The following is a 20901-nucleotide window of genomic DNA, read 5'->3' on the forward strand; positions in this document are numbered from 1 at the left end:
GGCAACGGGCCGAGCACGGCCCCGGGCCCCGCCGCCTCACCTCAGCGCCGCGGCGATGGCGGCGGCGCCGTGAGGAGGCGGCGCGGGGCAGGGCTGCGAGGCCCGGCGGTGGCGGGTAGGGGGCGCTGAGGGAGATGCGGGGCGGGGCAAGCGTGGCTCGGGCTAATATTTATTTATTTTATTTTATTTTATTAAAAAATTAGGCTCGGGATAATAATTATTTTATTAGCAAATAAATAAATAAATGGGGGCGGCTGAGGGAGGGGTGCTGCTCCGCAGGGGGTTGCTGGAGGTTTGTGTGTTTGGTTTTGTCCTGTCAGCTAATTGGGAGTGTAACGTTGATAATCTTAATTACGTTCCAGTTATGTTCCCAGCTAGCTGCCTGCTCCCACCCACAGCGAGCCCCAGTCCTGTGAGAGGACAAAAGCCAAAATCATCAGAAAGTATCGGAGCAATGAGATACAGAACGGGGTGAAGGGTAAAGAAAAGGGGTGAAGGGTAAAGAAATGGGCTTGTCTGGCCTGGGATAAGAAAAGTAGAGCAGAGAGCAGCCTGTATTTGCATAAATAAGGATTTGGGGTAGGATGTGAGAAACTCGCTCTGTAGCGAAGAACACTTTCCAAACAGGTGGCACGGGTACCAGGGAAGCTTCTGAACTGGGTTCTGATCAACTAACACCAACGTCTGTCACACGGCGTCCCAGCTGGTTCTGAGCATCTCAGCTGCTCTTTTTGTCTGTGGCTTTGTGCTTGTGCCAGCCGCACACAAAGGAAAATCAGACGTGTACACACAGACACACAACAAGTAACTGAGCATCTTACATATCTGAAAATATTTTGATAAACGATGGCATTTTTAAGATTCAAGATGAAGATAAAAACACAAAAGGAGCTGTTTCTGGAAGCCAGAACGTCAGCCTTCCTATCTCGGCGTGCTTGCTGGGATCCAGGCGCTTCCCTCACCCCAAGCGGCTGCCGTGCCCGAGGGCTGCGGGGCTGCAGCGCCCCGGGGCGCGGTGCGAGCTGCCCCCTGCCCTCCCTGCGCGTCCCCGTCGCCGTCCCCGCCCGGCAGCCGCCGGGCCCTCGCTCCCCTCCCGCCCCGAGGGCAGGCGGCAGGCGCGGAGCACGCCGGGAGTTGTAGTGCCGGGGCGGGCGGCGGCCGGGAGGGGCAGCGGCTGAGGCGCGGGACCGGGCAGGCCGCGGCGGCGGGATCGGGACCGGGACCGGAGGGGGCTCGGGGACGGAGGGAGGCAGAAACGGGCCGAGGGGGACGAAGCGCCGGCAGCGCCTCCTGAGGAAGCCGGGCTGTGGTGGGCGGTTTGTGTTCTCGGTGGCAGGGCTGGTCTGTGTTGCTGCAGGGAGACGGGAAGGGGAGGGGGGGTGTGTGTGAGGTGAGCTACCCTCCTGTCAGCCCTCCGAATATCGAGGCTGCTCGGGCCTTAATATGGGCTTAACGTTAGTATTATTTTAATTTAGCTGCATTTTCTCTTTTAAGCGGCCGATGAGGAGTAACTGGTCGTAATGGGAGGCCTTAAAGGTTTAGTCTTTGATGGAAATGTTTAAGGTTACCTTTAACACATGTAACTGTGTATGTCTGGGTTACCTCAGTGCTTGTCTCATCAACGGGTCTGTGATTGAACATGGTTTTTCACTCATATATGTAGATCTTAAAAGCAAATTAGCTTTGCTGCTTTTCTTAATGGCAGGAAAAAGATTGAGTTACGTATCATTTGTTTCCCAGATACAGTGATACAGACATAAAAACTGAAATTCGTTGTGTTGTTGTTTTCCTTTCGTGGCCTTGGAAGTACAGTAGCTTAATTTTATTGCTCTGTGCTGTTTAGTTAAATGAAAATGGAGGACTATGAAGTATTCTGTAAGAAGCATCTTACCAGAATCCAGGGAGAGGCGATAAAGACAGAAACCTCTTTCATTGTTCAGCACAAAAATATCTCCTTCATTCAGTTCCATGGAGTTCCTGTGCTTTCACCCCTGGTAAGGCTTCTCTTTCTTTTTCTGTCCTTCCCTGGTGTGTTATCTGTGCTTTGATATGTGTGTAGTGATGCTTCTGAAGGTACAGTTCTGTTTTAAGGTATTACCTGACCGCTGCTTAGTGTAGTCTAGGCATTCCTAGCTTTAATTTTACAAGGTAAAGGGGTAAGTTTTTTTTCAGTTGGTTGGTGTTTTTTTTTTTTTTTTTTTTTTTTTTCTGTTTGTTTGTTTCAATGACTGCTATCATTTCTTGATTCTTTATTTATTATTTTCACATGGAGAGTGAAAATATTTGTAGTGTTAAATAGATAAATGTTAGTGCTGGGCTTAACTCTTATATTGACATTCCAAATGTCAAATAATCTGTTTGTTTAAAACTGTCCAAAAATAATAATGTGACAGTGGGAATAGGAAATACTGAGGTTGTTAAAAAGCTTTTTAATTATACTTATTTTTCTCATATATTTGTACTGTACTCCTATATATTTTACAGGGTCATTAGCTATGTTAAAGTTATTCTAAATTTAAACAGTTCCAAGCAGAAAGCTGTTGGTAGTTTGTGTTGCAGTGATGGGAATTATGAATGGAGAGTATGTCTGACAATGATCTCCAAAAGTTGTGATGCAGATATACATTGGAGACTAGAAGAGTATATTGTAATATTTTTCATTTATAAATGGGTGCATTTTTGAATTTTCTTGGAAGAAATGTATAATTTGGCTAGACACTGCTTAATTTTGAAGAACTTTATGAAACCACTTTTTGGAAATGAAATTTTGTAAATTTAGTTTTGACTTTTATCCAAACTACATAATCTAAAGTAGTAATGTAGAAGATTTTCTGATACAGGTTTTTGAAAGGATCCAGAAACTTGTTAGTTTACATTTCTGTTTGTCTGTCTCATTGTGAAATTCACCACTGGTTCAGAGGGCAAGTGCAAGCTAGTCCTTCACAGAGCTTAATAAATTGAGTGCAGGTAGGAAGGTTGGTCACAGGGCTGCCAAAAGCTCCCATCTCCATGGAAAACTGGGAAAGACCTGTCTTGCAATCTAAGTCCTGTGTCATTTGAAGTTGGCATTATAGCATGTAATGCTCATAAAAAATATATAAACTATCTTTTGAATTCATATTCATTAGCATGTATGCCAAAAAAGGCATTTAGTGCAACTGCATAAAAAAGCGTAATTGATTAAAAAGAAATTGGCATTTAAAGTGGGTGCAAAATCTCAGCTTAGGTGTTGATTTTTTTTTCTTCTGTTCTTAGTTTCTGTCGTTTTAATTTATTTCTTTAATTCTGTATTGTAACTTGCATTTAGTGGTATAAACCGTGTTTCTTACGCTCTGTTTTGCAGCTGAACTTTGAAAAGAAAAAGGAAATAGAGCAGTATAAACAGAAAGCACTGGATCTAGAGACCTGGAGACAGAACTCCAAGAAAAGAGCTTTACTGAATCGTGTTCAGGAGATTCTAGAAAATGTTCAGGTAGTGTTCAAACCCTTTTTATAGCTTTAGAGGAAACATCTCCTTACATATGTTTTGAGAAAGGGCTCGGATTTAGGTATTCACTTGTGAAATTAATAGCAGTTAACTCTCAAGAACCAGCATTTGCTAGTATTTGTGCTGTGTGACCAAATGATTGATTATTTAGCAGTAGTCTCTACATTCATTGTAATGTATGGGATTTGCTCTTCACTGCTTGTTTTGGTGTATGCAAAAGGCAGACCACACTAACTGACTGACTGTTGCTTTTGTAACTCTCAAGCAACTAGATTATAAAACCAACCAAACAAAACTACTGTTGTTACAGCAACTGGCTTGCTTTATTTGCAAACCTGTGGTTTAATCAGAAAAATGTGTGTGTGTGTATGTATACAGCTTCATGATTACAAAGTAAAATTACCTTTGAAACAACTTGTAATTCAGTTGGGTGCTTTGTAATTTTACTGCAACTATTTTTTTTTCTTTGGTTCTTCGGTGATGAATTCAGTAGGGTTTTAACTGAAAAGAATATTAAATACATCTAATTAAGCAGTATTATTTGTCTTTGTTACATAGCTGTAATACAGCCTTTAAATTAACCTTTTGATTGAATGGGTACAGTTAATGCTGAGTGTGTTGAGTTACTAAGGTGGCAACCCTCTAAGTTACCAAGCTCGTAGTGTTTACTGGAGCATGCATGGCAACAGTCACCTGACTTGGGATTTGAAGAGCAGACCAGGAACTTGCATTCAGTACAAAACCCTTTTTTTTTTTTTTCCCCCCAAGGATGTTCCCTTGATAATTGAATTGCAACATGTAGGATAACCTGTATTTTAGTGTGGAAATCCTTTTAACCAAATGCTGGCTAGAAGTACCATGTAATTTTCACTTATATAAAAGAGAAGCTACATAATGCATGAAATGTAACTAAAGTTGTTTTTACAAGTACTTGAAAAGTTATATTTCAAGTCTCTGGATTAGTAAAGAAATGAAAAAAATATTTTATAGTTCTTCTATTATCTTTAGGAATTATTTTGATTTGTTCTTAGTTGTCTGTAGGTTAATCTATTTGATGTTGAATTCTTTCAATTGCATTTCTTATTTAATATGAACATGATTTCATATTTTAACAGGAATCTTGCAATACAATTTGAAGCCAAAAAATTATTTGAATGTATCCAAATTACTGAGTGAAGAAAAAAGCATCTTTACATTCAGATATTTTGTATCACTAAAAATTCTGAGTGGACCGCTATCCACATTTATATTTTAATTCCAGTAACCTTTTTCTCATTGCATGGAGTTCCATATTGTGAGTAATTTGAAGGAAATTTGCAATACTCAAACTGAAAATTTTTATAGGTTTTAAGGTCGCAGCATTCTCTTTTAAGTGCAGATGAAGTTTGCATTAATTTGAAAAATCAGAGATTTCATTCAAAATATGTGATATTTTTCAATTTTTATTTGCAGATCAGGAAGGGATCTATTGCAAGTGACGTGAACACGTGGGAGGGTGCGAATATGTGCCCTGCTTCAGACTCAAAAGCTTTGACTGACCTCACAGCTCCATCTGATGACAATTTACCATGTTCTCCTAAACAGCATGGTCCCACAGAGCTTGAAAAGACTCCAGAACTCATGTCATCAGATACAGTGGAGCAAGTGACATCAAATGTGACAGAAGTAGTTCAAGCAGCAGAAGAGAATGTTTTTTCAAAGCAAAGCGAGAGTTGCTTCTCCAAAAACATACCTTGTCCAAGGGCTGCATCTCCTGACAGCACGCAGAGTAAGCTTGTGTCACATGCTTTGCAAAAGCAGGAGGTAGCAGCAGTGCCATCATCTGACAAGGAAGTCCAAGATCCGTATGCAATGAGCCTTCAGAACCTGCTGAAAAAATCCAGGGAGTATGTAGAGAAAGAGCAAACAAGGCGTAGCTCCAAAAGTAATTCAAAGAGGAGTATGAGTGAAAGTCATTCAGACAAAGAAAATGATGCGGTTAAAACACCTGATTCTGTGAAAGAGCGAGCAAAGCTTACAGGCAGAAATTCCACTGCTGTGCCGCTTGATAAGCCCAGTCTTAATAAATCAAATACCCTTCTCCAAGGTACCTCTGCTCATACCAGTAACACAAGTATGTCAACTTTATCCAGTTTTTCTAAAGTGGACATTCCTATGAGAGTTGGAACACCCCCACTGGTGGATTCAGATTCAGATGAAGAATTAAAAAATACTTCTGCGGTTGATCGTGACAGTAGCATTGTCAGGAGCCTCATGGGATCATATACCAAATTGCCAAGCCCAGAGCCAAGTATGAGTCCTAAAATGCACCGAAGGCGCCCAAGGCCTCTATCGATGGGACACATAGTTATCAATAATCCTGTGAATGCTTATGAATTGAGCCCTAAAGGCAAGGGGAGAGCGATGGATTTAATCATGCAAGATATTGCTGATAAAAATAATGTGTCTGAATCAGTGCCAAAGTTTATGGTGGACTTCTCTATGCTTTGCTCTAGCAGAGTTCCTGGTGTCATCAGGAATTCTGCAGCTCCCTGTGATGGGCTGGTGGTTGGCAAACTAAATCGACATTCCTTTGGGCCCTTGGAAAGCAAGGGGCCATTGTCTGCTACAGCGGAAGGACAGGTGGCCATGGACAGCAGGGGACCATATAAAGCAGAGACTGCTGCTACTACTGCAGCTCCAAAACTGAATGAGCCATTTGCCATCAGTCAGTCTACAGTAACACAGAAGCTCCTAGCGGTGCATGAAACCAAGCCATCTAGTTTGCTCGAAAATACTAAATGTAATTCTCCAGTAGAACTCAATAAATCTTACGATGTAGAAAACCCATCCCCGCTGCTAACACAAGGCAAGAATATGCGTCAGCAGATGGATACTCCAAGTGTTCCCCCAGCAAATGAGCAGTTTCTAGAAAATACCTTCGAAAAGGTAAAACGTAGGCTTGATTTGGACAATGACAGTTGCCAAAAAGAAAACAGTTCCTGTGGTGTAACAGTTGGAATGGAAGAACAAGAGAAGCAGTGGTTGCAAGAACAGAAATATTCTGTGGGATCAGTTTACATTACCAAGAACGCTGCCCCTGATTCAAGTATAGTAAAAGGTAAAATATTCCTTAGTTTAGGGGTTTTCCTTCAACTTAGTTCTCAGTTTATAATTTTTTAGGAAAAAACAATGATAATGTTATAATGTAGTTGTTGGTGGTTTGAAGTATGTATATATACCAAAAGAATAAGTTTGATTATGTCAGTTACCTTTTTTCAGTAATTTCATTATTTCTCTGGCTTTTAATCTCATTATTTCTCTGGTTTTTAATTAATAATGAATTATGAAATTTAAATTGCTACCTGAGCCTTTCTTAACTGCTACAGAATGGAGTCATTGCTGATTTAGGAGTCGATTGGAGTCAAAAGTCTTATAACATCTGTTGGTAACAAATACTTGATTAAATAATTTATGAGGAAGGGCTGACTAAAACATTGTTTCTTAGTTTGGTGAATTCTGTGTTTATTCTCAAGGGTGTCATTTAACCACAAAAAATACTAAGTTCTCATCTGAATGTAGAATTTTGAACTTAGTTTTAATAAGAAAATAATATTCTATTAGACTTAAATAAGCCTACTGAAATACTCTGTGTAAATTAAAAGAAAATACCTTTTGAAAGGTAGGTTGCAAATTATTGTATAGGTATTTTCTTCCAGTTCAAGACTGTTACATTTGTGTGTGTCTCTACCACGTAAAGCCAAAATGGCTTAAGTATTTTAACTCAAGTGAATGTAGGTATACTCTTCTCAGAACTAGATTTTTTGCATCTGTGTTTTAATGTAGGTTCAGTTGGTGCCATGTGCTTATTCTGCAAATATGAACATGCAAGTATTTTGAAGGACTGCACTAACTGATAAAGTTCTGTGTAATACATAGTGGCAGCTTCATATCAAGGTTCTTGCAATATAGTGGCTACTCTATGTGAAAGATGTCATGTTTTTTACCGATGGTGCAAATTACTTCTGTTAAAGTGGCAAAGATCCTGTGGCAAAGATCGCATATAAAATGTTTGATGCTTGATTTTTTGTATTGTATATATCTTCTCAGAAGAGATTTTAAAAACTAAAATGTTGGCCTTTGAAGAAATGAGGAAGAGGCTTGAAGAACAGCATGCACAACAACTGTCGATTCTGATAGCTGAACAAGAGAGAGAACAGGAGAAACTGCAGAAGGTAAAGCAAAAAAAGAGGAAAAATTCCAAGCTGAAGTCATGTGTGTTGAAGTTTGTCAGGAAGCAATTGGTTTTAAAGTGTATATTCTGTTGCTTTGCAGTCTTAGAAAACCAGTCTTACAGTTGATTCTTTAATTCATAGGAACTGGAAGAACAGGAGAGAAAGCTGAAGGGAAAGAAGGTTGCTACAACAGAAATAGAAATTTCCAAAGTGAACATTAACAGTAGGATGGAGTTGGAGTGGAGAAAAAGCGAAAGTGGCTTACTGGAAAGTGTGCAGTCTCAGCTGGAGACAGTCCATAACACAAACTCAACCAGCATTGGTAAAACTTAGAATATAATTAAATATTGTGAGATGTTTTGCTCTGGGGTGCTTGACTGGACTGACTGCCTAATGTACTAGTAGAAACAGGGCTTCTGTTCACACCTTTTGTCAGCTGCTGCCTTCAACTGCTGACAGCATATGTAAAACAAATCTTCTTTTGCAAGTTTGTCTGGGTGGCAGTTTCAGCCATTCTTGTACTGTTCCACATGTTGCATCTGCATAGAGTTGTTAAGGGAAATATTTGAGTAAGGCAAGTTAAAAGTAAATTGATCTGGTCAAGGATGAGGACATGAATTTGCGTCATGTCACGGAACGTTCATCCTGATGCACGTAGCTGTGGTCTAGTGTTCTTGTGTGGGAGGATTAGAAGGGCTCTACCGGGGGGGTCATGTCTGTAAGGATGTACAGCAGTAGTCAATGGCACGTCTTGCCTGTTCCAGTGTGTTATGAAATGTTTGTTCTTTTTTTTTCCATTGGTTTATCTAATTTTGCTCTGAAATGAATCAAATTTTCAGATTGCTTCTTGCCTGTAATCGACCTTGTAAACAAAGTTGCTACCTCTGAGCTGAGTTCTGCTTCTGGATTGTTTTAACGTGCACTTCTCAAACAGATGGAAAACTAATGTTTTAACAGGAGAAGAGCAAAGGAACTTTGAGAGTAAAATTTCTGAACTACATGATTATGATTATTTATTATTCATCTTCAGATGCCATGTTAGCAGCATGAAACACTTCAAAACTGCTTTTTTTGAGATGTTTTATGGATAAGATTTTGTGTAGCAACTTTAATATTATGTGAGTGATCTTTTTTTTCGTGGTGTAGCATACAGATATTTTTTCTTCCAATATGGAAGTATTATAGTCCACAATGTGAATAAGAATAGCTAACAGCACTGGGAACCTCTCTGTTCTTTCCAAAAAGACTTCATGACTGCAGCCTGAGTTAAAAGTTTGTGTGTGATTGAATTTTTTTTTCCTAATTAGTTATTTTTATGGAGTGCTGTCTTATGTTTTGTTCTTAAGTATAGTAGTTGCATCTGATCTTGTATATAGAGCTCTGTGTGTATTTGTATGCATAGTCATTACTTTATGGAAAGAAATCTGTGTGTTAAACTGTACGCTCTGCTTTGCGTGCAGGTTTTGCTCATACTACAACACCTAACACCTTCACTTCAACAAGTGAAACTTCATTCTACCTCTGGGGACCATCGGGTAGTGGAGTTATAAAAACCTCAGTATCTAGGCCAAGTAACAGGATCAAAACTAGGTGGACTCAGGTAAGGAAAATTTTTTTTTATAAATTTAAAAGTCCTTTAGTTTTTGTAAGATGCTGTCAATTCTGTAATAGCTGTGTAGTAATAAATTTCACTGAAAAGTTTGGTATCCCTTCCTCTATTGACTTAAATTACATGGGACAACTGTATAGCATGTTTTTCTTGCTATTACTATATGCAAAATAATCATATGACAGTATATTGCTTCTGCTAAGTTAATACTGTGGTGGGTACTTCTGGCCTACCCACTAGCCAAAACTTTTTACCCTTATCAACAGCTTGTTTCGTACTTCAAAACTTAAGTAACTGATGTTATTTGAGAAATAATTCTTAACTTCTGCTTTGTTTATTCAATGTTTAGAAAATGCTACTTTTCTTTTAAGGTTTTCAGTCCAGAGATACAAATGAAGTTCAGTAAAATAACTGCTGTGGCAAAGGGATTTCTTACTCGTAGACTCCTGCAGACAGAAAAACTGAAACATCTTAAACAAACTGTAAAAGTAAGATCCACATTTTTAATTACGTGGCTTCTCCTCCTGTTGAGTATGTTCTTTTTATCTTTCTTTCTCTCCTGTTGTCAATTGACAGTTGAAGTAATGCATTTCCTGCTTTCAGAAGAATTGAGTAATATCTGCCATTTGAACACATTTAGGTGCTGCATTGCTTACTGGCATAAGGTCCAAGTAAAAGACAACCTGCACTACACAAAAAGTTTGTGATGATTCCTTGGTTGTGAAGGATTACGCTTGGTGCTTAATCTCATTTCCCCCTCTCCCCCAGGATACTATGGAGTTCATAAGGAATTTTCAGTCTGAAGCCCCATTAAAAAGAGGAAGTGTTTCAGCACAAGATGCATCCCTTCATGAAAGAGTAATGGCTCAGGTGACATAATTTAAACTTCCTTTTTCTTTCTTAGCTATTCTGCTTTTGTAAAAAGAAGTTGGTTGTTCATGTGTGGTAGTATAAATACATCAAACTTTCACAGTGGCTTTATTCAAAAGAAAAAGTTTAAACTCTGTGAAGAAAAGATTAGATTTTTCTGCTGACACATTAAGAGGAATTTCTAAATTACCTTTTAAAGCGTTTTGTCTAAACGGAGTTTGGTGATCATTTCCACAGGAAAGTTAACTATTTTATGAAATTTTTAACTATTCTTTCTAGCTGCGAGCTGCTCTGTATGACATCCATGACATATTTTTTACAATGGAGGCATCTGAAAGAATGAATATTCTGCGTCATGATCGTGAAGTTCGTAAAGAGAAAATGCTCAGGCAAATGGTGGGTTATAGTCACAACAGTGCAAAATGCTTTTTCTTTTTTTTAGAGTTTAAATGAGTCTCTTAAAAGCAAAACATCTTTTTTGCTTTTAAGAGACTCCTTTTTTGCTTTTAAGAGACTTTTTTTTTGCTTTTAAGAGACTCTTCCTGATGAAGTAAAAAGTTTACAATCTTAATTGTTAAATTGTGCTCGTGTAATTATTAAAAGTTAAAAATAATAAGAAAAATCACTGCAGTAGGAGATACCTGTCTTGAAACTTTTAGTGCGTAGACATAACAAACAGTGAAAAACATGATGAAAGTGACAATGAGGTTTCAGACTTAAAGAATTTGTTATGCCACACAAGCCTTCTTAATCTGGTAGTATAAGGAAGATTCTTTGATTTTAAAGAAGATAAAAGTCTTGAATTTAGCCTGAACATGAACTTTGCACTGAAAAGAGAGAAATTTAAAATATAGCAATATTTTTATTTGTTTGTAAAGTAGGGTCGGGTCAGATGAGGTTAAGCTCAACTAAAACATTATTGAGTGTTGCTGTTGGTTGTTTTTGCTTTTATAGGATAAAGTAAAGAGTCCAAGAGAGAGAGCAACGCTTTCAACAGCTACGCAGAAATCTCTGGATAGGAAAAAGTACATGAAGTATGTGCAGATCTCCCTTTGGTGGGTGGAGGGTGCAAGAGGATGGGTAGGAAGAGTAGGAAATAGTGAAAATAAGTTTTTTGGAGAAACAGATTCTTTGGAAACCAACATCTCTTCTAAGAAGAATGAATAAAAAAGCTTCAGGCATGTGGTGTATTACCACTTGTAGCAGTTCCGTCTTACTTTTGAGAGACTTCTTGCCCCTATGGGCAAAATGGTTGTTCCAGGTTGTGCATTTACAGCGTATTTCAGTGGTGATCAAAACAACCTCTGTGCATTCAATTTATAGTTGACTTCTGTAGGTTATTTTATCAAACTTTCCAAAGTGCCTAGCAAGAGAGATATTTGGTAGACTATCTCTGGCAAGGAGTATTTTTGGGATGGTGGCAGACATCTGTCTACTGTAAAACAGTGGACAGAATAGAAGTGTTATGCTCACTCATATGTAAAAAGTGATTATCTGTAGAACTATTGTGGCAGTATTACATGTAGATGTAGATTCTGTTGCTGGTTTTCTCTTGCTATTTATGTTTAAGACTTACATGATGATTTTGTGACTTAAATATGCTTCAATGCTGTTGTTTCTCTAGGGCTTCAGAGATGGGAATGCCAAGTAAAAAAATAATCATAAAACAAAAAAGTCCTGAAAGCCGGTGAGTGAAGATTACTCTTATTATAATGCTTCTAAAGAACTGTCTTATAATGTTAGATTCTTTGATCTTTGTTGCTTGTTTGTCATCAATCAGCTTGATTTTAGCCATTATTATGGTATTAATGAAATCAGATTTAGTGTGGTCTGAGAAAAGAGGTTATTACTTCTGAAGTTAGAAAATACATTTTTTTAATTTTCCTCAAAGTTGGTTCAGAAATTATTTGTTTATGGTTTTAACTCTTTATGTTCAGGTTCAAGGTTTCTCTCAGATACCCTATTAGTATCTCTTAAGCTTTACTTTTGTGTGTGTGTCTTTGCTTTAAATAGCTAGTGAAAGTAGTATTTTTACTATGGAATTTTAATTCTTGCCACTTTTGCCCACATGTCAGAGCCTGCTAGCCATTCTGAAACTTACTGCATGAAAGATGATGCATAATTCAGTATACCTTGTGAGATTTTATTTTATATTTTTTTAAGAGGGGAAAAAAAGCACTAATAGAAGTTTGTGTTTTAACAGAGTACTTCAACCAAATCAAGGACAGAATGCCCCAGTTCATAGATTGCTTTGCAGACAAGGGTAAGGACACAGCATGTTCTTGGCCTAACATTAAAAGTAAATGCAAAGTGCAAGAACACAGTAATTTCCAAGTAATATTTATACTTAATGGTGCAACTGTTGTTCAAAGGCAAAATAATTCTCACAGTACTTTGAGAGTGTTGAAGCTTTGTTTTACCTTGTACTGCAAGAAAATACTTAGTATTATCATCCTCTTGTGTATTGTCTCCATTTACACCGTGTTTTGACATTTCTATTTGTAACATTCATTCCATGAAGCTTTGCTTCCACTTAATGAAATATATGTATTTTTAAATGTAGATTGTAATGCCACAGTATCTGAACTGAATCACTTTCTTGTACAGAGTTTTAAAATTATCTGGAGAGATGTTCTCTTATGTAATGTATCTTCTTAAGCCTTAATAATGTCGATAGGTGTTGTGCGCATAGAATCATCAAGGTTGGAAAAGACCTCCAGGATTGTCTGGGGGAGCCTATATGCGATGGCGTAAAAATGATTTAATGCCGAATAGTTTGATAGTGTCTTTATATTTTTGGATACGGTCTTTCAACATTGATGCAAGTGACTTATTAACTCTTTTATATTTAATTAGAACCCCTAAGACCTCAATGAAGGGGGTTGAGCAAAATAGAAAGAAGGCCTCAGAGAGCAGAGTGTCTAACAAGGCTGTTCCAGGTGTGTAGAAAATTGGTGCTTGGATTGTATAGTAAATAAGTTACTAGTATCAAGAAAAAATAGATGGGGGATATATTGTTTTCCTGTTCTTGTGCACCTGCTTTGCTGTGTCTTAAATCTAACCTGTCTCTTCAGACATGCACTGGTAACTTAACCATCCACTGTAAAGTTCTGTAAATGTGGGGTATAGAATGTACAACATAGCTTATTTGATTTCATTTGCCAGATGCCCACCTATAAGTATTTTTTCCAAATATATTCACTGTAACTGTTTGAGAGGCTAATAGTCAAACTAGAGTTGGATCGATTGTGTCATTGCAGTTCTGTACCTGTGTAACTTGTCCTTTCAATAGGGTTTGTTTTGAAGACAGGACAGTTTCAGAAGACTTGCCAGTGGGCATTTATTCTCCATAGGCTGAGACTTAAGTTTCTACTGTAGCATCTTACAGAATGTGTGAGTCTTAATGAGGCAAAAATAATACTCCAGAAGTGGAGTATTCCTGAGCTTGCATACAGAGATAACTGGTTGGTTACCTTTTTAAGAAGGTTTGATAATAGTGCCAGACCTCTCTGTTTTCAGCCTGTTCAGGCATGAAGAGAATAAAACACTATGAAATATCTTTTGCAATTTCCATTTTTTAATCTGATTTCAAATTTCTTAAGTGACAAGCATTTATTTATCAACAGATGAGTTGATTTGGAGTTTTAAAAGCAGTTTAAGATCTTTATTACACTTTGCTCTCAAAGGAGAGTTCCACAAGTCAAGTATAAAACAATTAGGAACTTCTGGGCTCAAGAGGTCAAACTATAATGTGGCAGAATTTCAGCTCCTTTTCATGTTGTTCTGAAATAATATTGTGTATTAAGTATCAAATCTTTCCTAGAAGGAAGTTTCTGCACTTACTGCTGACCTGGAGCAACGCTATAGGGAGTACCTCTGTACTTTAGTGCAGAGTGCGCACTGTTCAAATGTTCTGTTTTCTCAGAAATGATTGTCCTTGTACTTTGTGAAGCCTAGATAAGTGTCTGTAAAGGACATACACTAATAAGAAACCATGCATATACATCTTTAGTACATACATCTACATTTCATTTTGAAAGGAAATAAAGGAGATGGGGGGAGGAGCAAATGATGAGATCCCAAGCAAGGTTGGTTTGTTTTATTTTTCAGTTACCAATTCTGGCAGTGTTGTCACCACTACTGTGCAGCAAGGTAGTTACACAGTTGCACTCAAAATTAGCAAAGATTGTAAATAATCTCTCTGAAATAGAAAGAAGAATATTAAGCAAGCAATATAACTGTAGCAAGCAAAGGTAACCATATGGCAGTTACTATTTGCAAGTTTGATGAAAGGATTAATAACCCTTCCAGTTACAAAATTACAGCAGTTGCAAAGAGTAGTAATGAAAGGATGGTGTCAGTATCAAGCTTAGCATTGATTTGGGATCTGGATGCTTCCCCAGTCTCATATAATTGATGTTTGGGGTTGTGCTGGGTCTGTCTAGGCTGGAGTCACCTTTCACTGCAGCAGCCCGCACAGTGCTGTGCTCTACACTCATAGCTGGAACAGCACTGGTATCACTCCAGTGTTGTGTCTATTGCTGCATAGTGCTGCCACAGCATCAGGGCTCCTTCCAAGCCCCCAAGAGCCAGCAGGCTGGGGGTGGGCAAGTGATGGGGAGGGGACATTGCCAAGGCAGTTGACCTAACCCAACCAAAGGGATATTCCATAACACCTGATGTCACACTCAGCAATAAAAGGGGGGGCTCTTGTGGGGGAAGGGGCTGTTCCTCCTGAACAACCGCTATGCATTTTGAGGCCCTGCTTCCCAGGATGTGGCCGAACACCGCTTGTTGATGAGAAGTAGAGAATAATTTTTTTTCCCTTCTCTCTGTGCTTCCGCACGGACTTATTGTTTCTTTTGTTTCTTTTTCTCCCCATTCCCTTTCCCTTTAATTAAACCTTTCTCATCTCAAACCTTGAGCTCTCTGTGCTGTATTTTCTCCCCCTTCCTCTTTGAGGAGAGGGAGAGTGAGAGAGCGGTTGTGGTGGAACTCGGCTGCCCACCCCAGTAAAACCACCACAGGGGTGTGATGATCTATCGCATTTTTTACATTTAAGTCTGACATCCAGTTAAAACATTCTCTGTCACTCTCCAGCACTGGCACTGTGTGTTGCTCTGCTGAGTCCCCAGGTCTGTCTTAATTGCAGTTATCTAAGTTCTGACAGTTAGTACCAGGCAATGGAAGGAATCCTTTGGAATATCTCTCTAAATTTCTCATTGCTGTTCTTTATTGCTACGTGTTGACTACCTGGAAAGCTGTGTAATGCCTCCTGTTGTGACCTTAGAACACAAAGTAGATGATTGTAACTAGTTGTTCCAGTTGTAACTGGAACTAGACAGCATACACAATATAACCTCAATTCAGTGTTTTAGACATCACATAATTTCCTGTGGTATTTAAAAGACCACGTGGAAGTATTGGTATTAAATAAGTTAGACTACTTATACTACATGTGTAGTAGAAAGGCATTCTGAAATTACTAGATGGGGAATGTTTGGCATGAAAGAAATCTGCATAACTTTGCATAATGAAGAATACCTTAAGTTGAATATATTTAATGTGGTTTTCTGTATATAGGCATTAATTTGAATAGTGAAAGATTTGGCAATATGTTGAATATATTTGGTTTTAGTGAAGTAAGTTTCTTTTCAAGACAAATTCTTGAAAGTCAACTGTAGTAAGGCAACAAGTTTTGTCTGAGAGAGACCATAGAGAAACTATAATCTCAAGTCATTTTGAAAAGAAATGACGTACTTATATCTGTAACTATGCTAAGTCTGCAAACTCTTAACCCATAATATTTCTATTTTGTTTATTGTCCTCATTCATCCCTAACTCACAGTTAAATCCCTAATTCGCAGCTTGTTAGAGGGGCAAAAGGGAAGAAGGCTTAGTAGAATACAGATATCCCAGATGTCACTTAAGCATGTGAGAGATAACTTCAGAAGAAGACAGTGACGTAGCCATCAAACTACTTTTTTTTCCCCTTCTTTTGACTGTTCTTTTAACTTCTGTCAACAAAGTGCTTTGTAGTTCCAATACCACTCTGATTGCTGTCTTTTTTCTAGCACAAAGGTATTTTTCTTTAATAGGTGGTCTTAAATTTAGTTTTTGTTGTGTACTCCTTGAATCCAAAGGTCTGTACTAAAGAGAGAACCTAATCTATGAAGAGTCATCCTTTTGTTTGTTTTTGTTTTAATGGGGCAAAGATGCTCAGTCAGTAGCTTGCAAGATGTGCTAGGCAGGGAATTTACAGGGGGAGATTAGGCGGGGGGGAGAAAACTAACTTGAAATATGTCCACTTATTTCCTAATAGTAAAACATTAATAAAAGTGGGCTGATTCAAAACTATGTGCTTATTTTCTGTTTGTGAGATTTTTATATAACTTGGAGTGCACACAAGGAGAATTATGAGGGTAGTTTTCAATCACTACTATAGCATTGTGCTTGTCAGCCTGGTTGTTTGTCATATGGGATCACAGGTGAGCTGAAGAATACAGCACAGGTGAGTGCTGGGCCAGCAAGAATGTCTTTCTGCGTAGTGGGGAACAGTGTTCAGATGTCAGGGATCCTGCTGTGGTGAGGTCTCTGGGGGCATTTCCAAAGCTGCTTTGCACTGTGCTGAATGAAGCTCTTGGGCACCTGTGAGTAACCACTGTGACTCTGACAGAGTAACTGAGAATCCTAAAAAAAAAAAAAAAAAAAAAAAAAAAAAAAGACTGGCACTTCTTTGTCACATTTGTTTAATTGCCTGGTAACTGTTTCTTTTCCATGGCTGTCTTCCATTTTCACTGCTCTGCACCATGTAATACAACTTTCACTGCTTTCACGTAAATGTTTGCTCACATTGCTGGACACTCTCAATAACTGCCTGAACCTAATGAATGCTGAATTGTGCTTCTTTTTAGCAGCCTGCAGTGCTAAACCCTTATCACTGGAAGATAATTGTGCTATGCATAGTGTAATATGGCTTTCTAAATATGTATATATTTAGAAATTTGTTACACGTGGAGAGATTTTTATTTTACTTTTTAATCCTAAACAGCTTTCTTTTTATTATAAGGGCTTTTTGCCTGATGAAGTTATTCATGCTGCACTTTTAATCCTGGTTGTGTTTATCAACATATGGAAACCTACAACTGTTCTCCTGAAAAGACAGTTCATTTGTATTAAGATTTGAGTATTCTCTGGGCGCAAATATTATTTTTTTTAATAAGTTATTGAAGTTTCTTTATTCTTAACAGTAAAGTTGCTGCTGAGTTATCTGATAGCTAATAACTGCATTAGGAGTGTGGCAGATGCAAAGTATTTAATTCAAGTCAGGCAAAGTAATTTAAATCAACAATTCCTATAATATTTTACCAAAGAGGTTTTGGCTAGTGAAGGTGTGGTGAGTGCAAGATTTGGTCCTTTCCTCTGTGTAATGCATGTGTGGGATGTTGCAAAAAGACAAGGCTATTGTTGTGGCAGCACGGGTGCATCTTGGTTTTGGCTGCTACTTCTTTGTGTCCCTTTCTCAGTTTTGGAGCTCTCTTTCTCAGTTTTAGCAAGAAGTTCTTCCCATTTGCAGCTGCTTTCACAGAAAGTTGGATCACAAGATGGGAAAGGAGCTTATCTGTGAGGAGAAGAAACTATCAGTGAAACTTTGCATTTTGCCTATGCCTTATACTTGCTTCCCTCTGGCTCATGCACACTTTTCTCCTGAACCTGAAAATTACCATCTCTGGGAGTTGCTATGCATTCAGAACAAATGCAACAGAAGAGAGATTTGTTTTTGTGTGTGAATGTCTGAGGAAGAGAGTTTAGGCCCACATTCCAAGAAACCATAATGAAGATAATTAGAAATACTAAGGTCAACTTAAAATATTAACTTCCTGTGCTTTGCATTATTCTTGCTCTGTCACTACCTCTTTGTTTATTAATGTGGGAGGTGGGAAAAGAAAAGTTGTCTTAAATATTTGACTTTGTATAGTATTTTCTTAATTGATAATCTGTTTAAAAGTAGTACATGGAATAGTTAATCATATTTAATATGTCGTGATAATGTTACAAACAGACTTTTTAAAAATTTGCAAATTATAGTTGTACATCTTTTATATTAGCAGAAAAGACAATGGAACAATTACTGGGAAAGGAAAAACTAGAATGTGTTGTTACTTTCAAGCCTACTAGTAGTTTTAGTAACCTGTTTTACTTACATGTTTGTAAGGCATTTCAAGTGTAACGTTATGAAAACTCATTTTCAAAGTAGGCACTGAACATATAATAATACTTTAAAATTTTGTCTTTTCAGCTATATTTGTTAGATAATCTTGTTGCAAAAAGCAGTAGTATCAACTGTGAAATGGTAATATTTCTACTTTGTTTTTAGGAGCATATGCAGGAAGAACCCAAAGAAAGAAGCCAAATGTTGTGACAATTTAAGACGACAGCACTCGCTGGGATAAACAGGCTATTTTTTAATGATGACATTCTCAGCACTGATTCAAGTATTTTATGCCCTAAATGTTTATGTATATTCAGAAATGATAAACCTGCTTTGTTTTTTTCCAGATGATGACATATTCATACAATCATATTTAAGTAATAAAGGGCTGCAAAGATCTAATACCGTGGAAAATTGCATGTTAAACTTATTAGATCTTCATACTACTGTGTACACATAAGATTCATAATGTTAAAGAAGACCATAGAGCAACATTAAGTTAATTCATGACTTAACACTCTGTAATTCTTGTATCTCTCATACAATTTTTGTATGACTTAAAATTGCAAGTTCTGTGTATGGTTGGCACCATAAATATGCATATATATTTTTAGTTTCATACCATAAAGTTAAATCAGTTAAATAAGAAAAAAAAAATCTTAAAACTGAGCACTTTGGTCAGTGAATTTGTCAGCAGCCTTTCTGAATGGATTTGTGTAAATGCAATTACCTAACTTCATGTCTACTGAGTTTCACAGGTGTGGATCCAGATTAACTATTGGACAGACAGATGTACTTGCAATGACTGTACCGAAACTGCCCCTTTATACACATGGTAGATCAAACCATTGTGCTGGAAGTCCTATGATTTTTTTTTTTTCCTTCCTGTCTGTGGCACTTTGTTACAGAAATAATTTTAGACGAGATTAAGTGAAGTATATGTTCAACAAAAACTTGAGATGGCAAGATTTTAATTGTTTTATTGTTTCAGACTTGCAGACGATTGTGTATAATAATGATTCATATGCCTTATGTTTTCTTTTTGACGACTGCACTTTTTCTGAGCAGTTTCTCTTGTACCATGATCTAACAGCCCTTGTGCTGAAATCATGTTTCCTGGTTTCAGGGGGGTAAAAACCTCTACCAAAACCCAAGAAAAACAGTCTCTCATTTAAGAAAATCTAATACTGACATATCATGTTCATATTTTGTCTTGGTTGTCATATTGATGGATATTATTCTTCAACATGAGGAGAGTGGAAGTCTCTAAGTTCTTTCTCTTAATGAACTGGTAATGGGATGTTAACATTAGAAACCAGAGGAAAAACTTGGCTACTTAAGTGTTTGCAGTGCTTACTTCTTTGCTCTTTTACTGTAGAACTAGGGAACTGATTACTTAAATGTGAAATGGGTTATATTTTGTTTTCTTCCTAGTATCAGTGCAGTGCAACCTTGGAGGCTTTGTAACATGCGGACACTGATAAAGGAGAAAAAAGACTGATAAATTTTGTTGGGTTAAACAATAACTTTAAAAAGGAGGATTAATAGTAAGATGAAGAGAGTTCTCTTCAGCAAGGGCAACAAACAAGTTGGCTTGCTTGTGGCACTAGTTGTGACCTCTATCAGTAAGTGTGTCCTCTGCAGCTAGTTACATTGTTTAAAAACAAATGTTTTGTACCAGGTGATACCAGATTGCTTATGTAGAAAAAGCAAAATACTTCCTAAATACTTTGAAGATGTCACTGCACAGTGGCTCTGTGCTGTAACTTTTATTTGAAAGCTTCAAGGGGTGCCTTCCCTAATGGTGCAAATATAACAGTTTATACCAGTGGAGAACCTGCCTCCTTCATATAAATTCTCTGGCTCTTTAAAATTTCAGATGTAATCCAAAAAATGCCTGAGACAAGCTTCTGGCTTACTGAGTAGTCATCAAAATGCTGATTTGATTTCTTTTGTTTGGAAGCTCCAGAAATAGGAGTGGAAAACATCTCAAAGGGGAAAAAAAAAAAAAAAAAGACAAGTGTAACCTGTGCCGCAGGTGGCAAAGCTTGCTGTTGATATATCAGAGCTAAGGACTGATGCTTTTAAAGGATGTTTTATATACTGTATTTATTATTAGCATAGTCAATATGTTGACATAAAGATAAGTTTAGTGTGTGAGTAAAAATGAATGCATACCTTCAGGTCAGGTTTCACACCTGAGCCTCTTTTACTTTAAGCATGTTTCCAATGTGTGTAATAAGACCTTGTAGCACAACTTCGTTTGTTTTTAATGAACTTTCATGCGGCCTTTCTCTTGACAAGTGCCAGAATTTGTTTGTTGTATTTGATCTGTGTTTTTTATTTATACATACTTAATTTATCTGACTTTTTATTTTGTGTGCAACTGTAATATCATTACAGAAGTGTATTTATTTTTGTACTTTCATTTTCACCGGTCTTGCTTTTTACTTAAACATGTTGCACAATAAACCTGCAATCTTTCAAAAGATTGGGCTATTTGTTTGTT

At 37.6% G+C, this 20901-nt stretch overlaps 1 protein-coding gene across 5 annotated transcripts; it reads left to right on the plus strand.

Annotated features, from left to right (window-relative positions):
• Positions 1-20881, plus strand: CCP110 (centriolar coiled-coil protein 110). Of its 5 annotated transcripts, none has more exons than XM_072024139.1 (15): positions 1-115; positions 1844-1994; positions 3344-3472; positions 4940-6587; positions 7577-7701; positions 7843-8023; positions 9162-9301; positions 9682-9798; positions 10079-10180; positions 10460-10576; positions 11135-11214; positions 11805-11867; positions 12384-12443; positions 13037-13119; positions 18558-20881. In XM_072024139.1, exons 2-15 carry the CDS (start codon positions 1848-1850, stop codon positions 18608-18610), a joined length of 3045 nt encoding a protein of 1014 aa, XP_071880240.1. In that variant the 5' UTR covers positions 1-115; positions 1844-1847; the 3' UTR covers positions 18611-20881. The 5 variants fall into 5 exon arrangements, with proteins under 5 accessions (XP_071880240.1, XP_027324591.3, XP_005018533.4 ...); XM_005018476.5 differs by lacking the exon at positions 1-115 and adding an exon at positions 1131-1316; XM_005018475.5 differs by lacking the exon at positions 1-115 and adding an exon at positions 1131-1309.
• The last annotated feature ends 20 nt before the right edge of the window (positions 20882-20901 follow it).

The sequence above is a fragment of the Anas platyrhynchos genome, chromosome 15, assembly GCF_047663525.1.
Source record: "Anas platyrhynchos isolate ZD024472 breed Pekin duck chromosome 15, IASCAAS_PekinDuck_T2T, whole genome shotgun sequence".
Taxonomy (NCBI): Eukaryota; Metazoa; Chordata; class Aves; order Anseriformes; family Anatidae; genus Anas; species Anas platyrhynchos.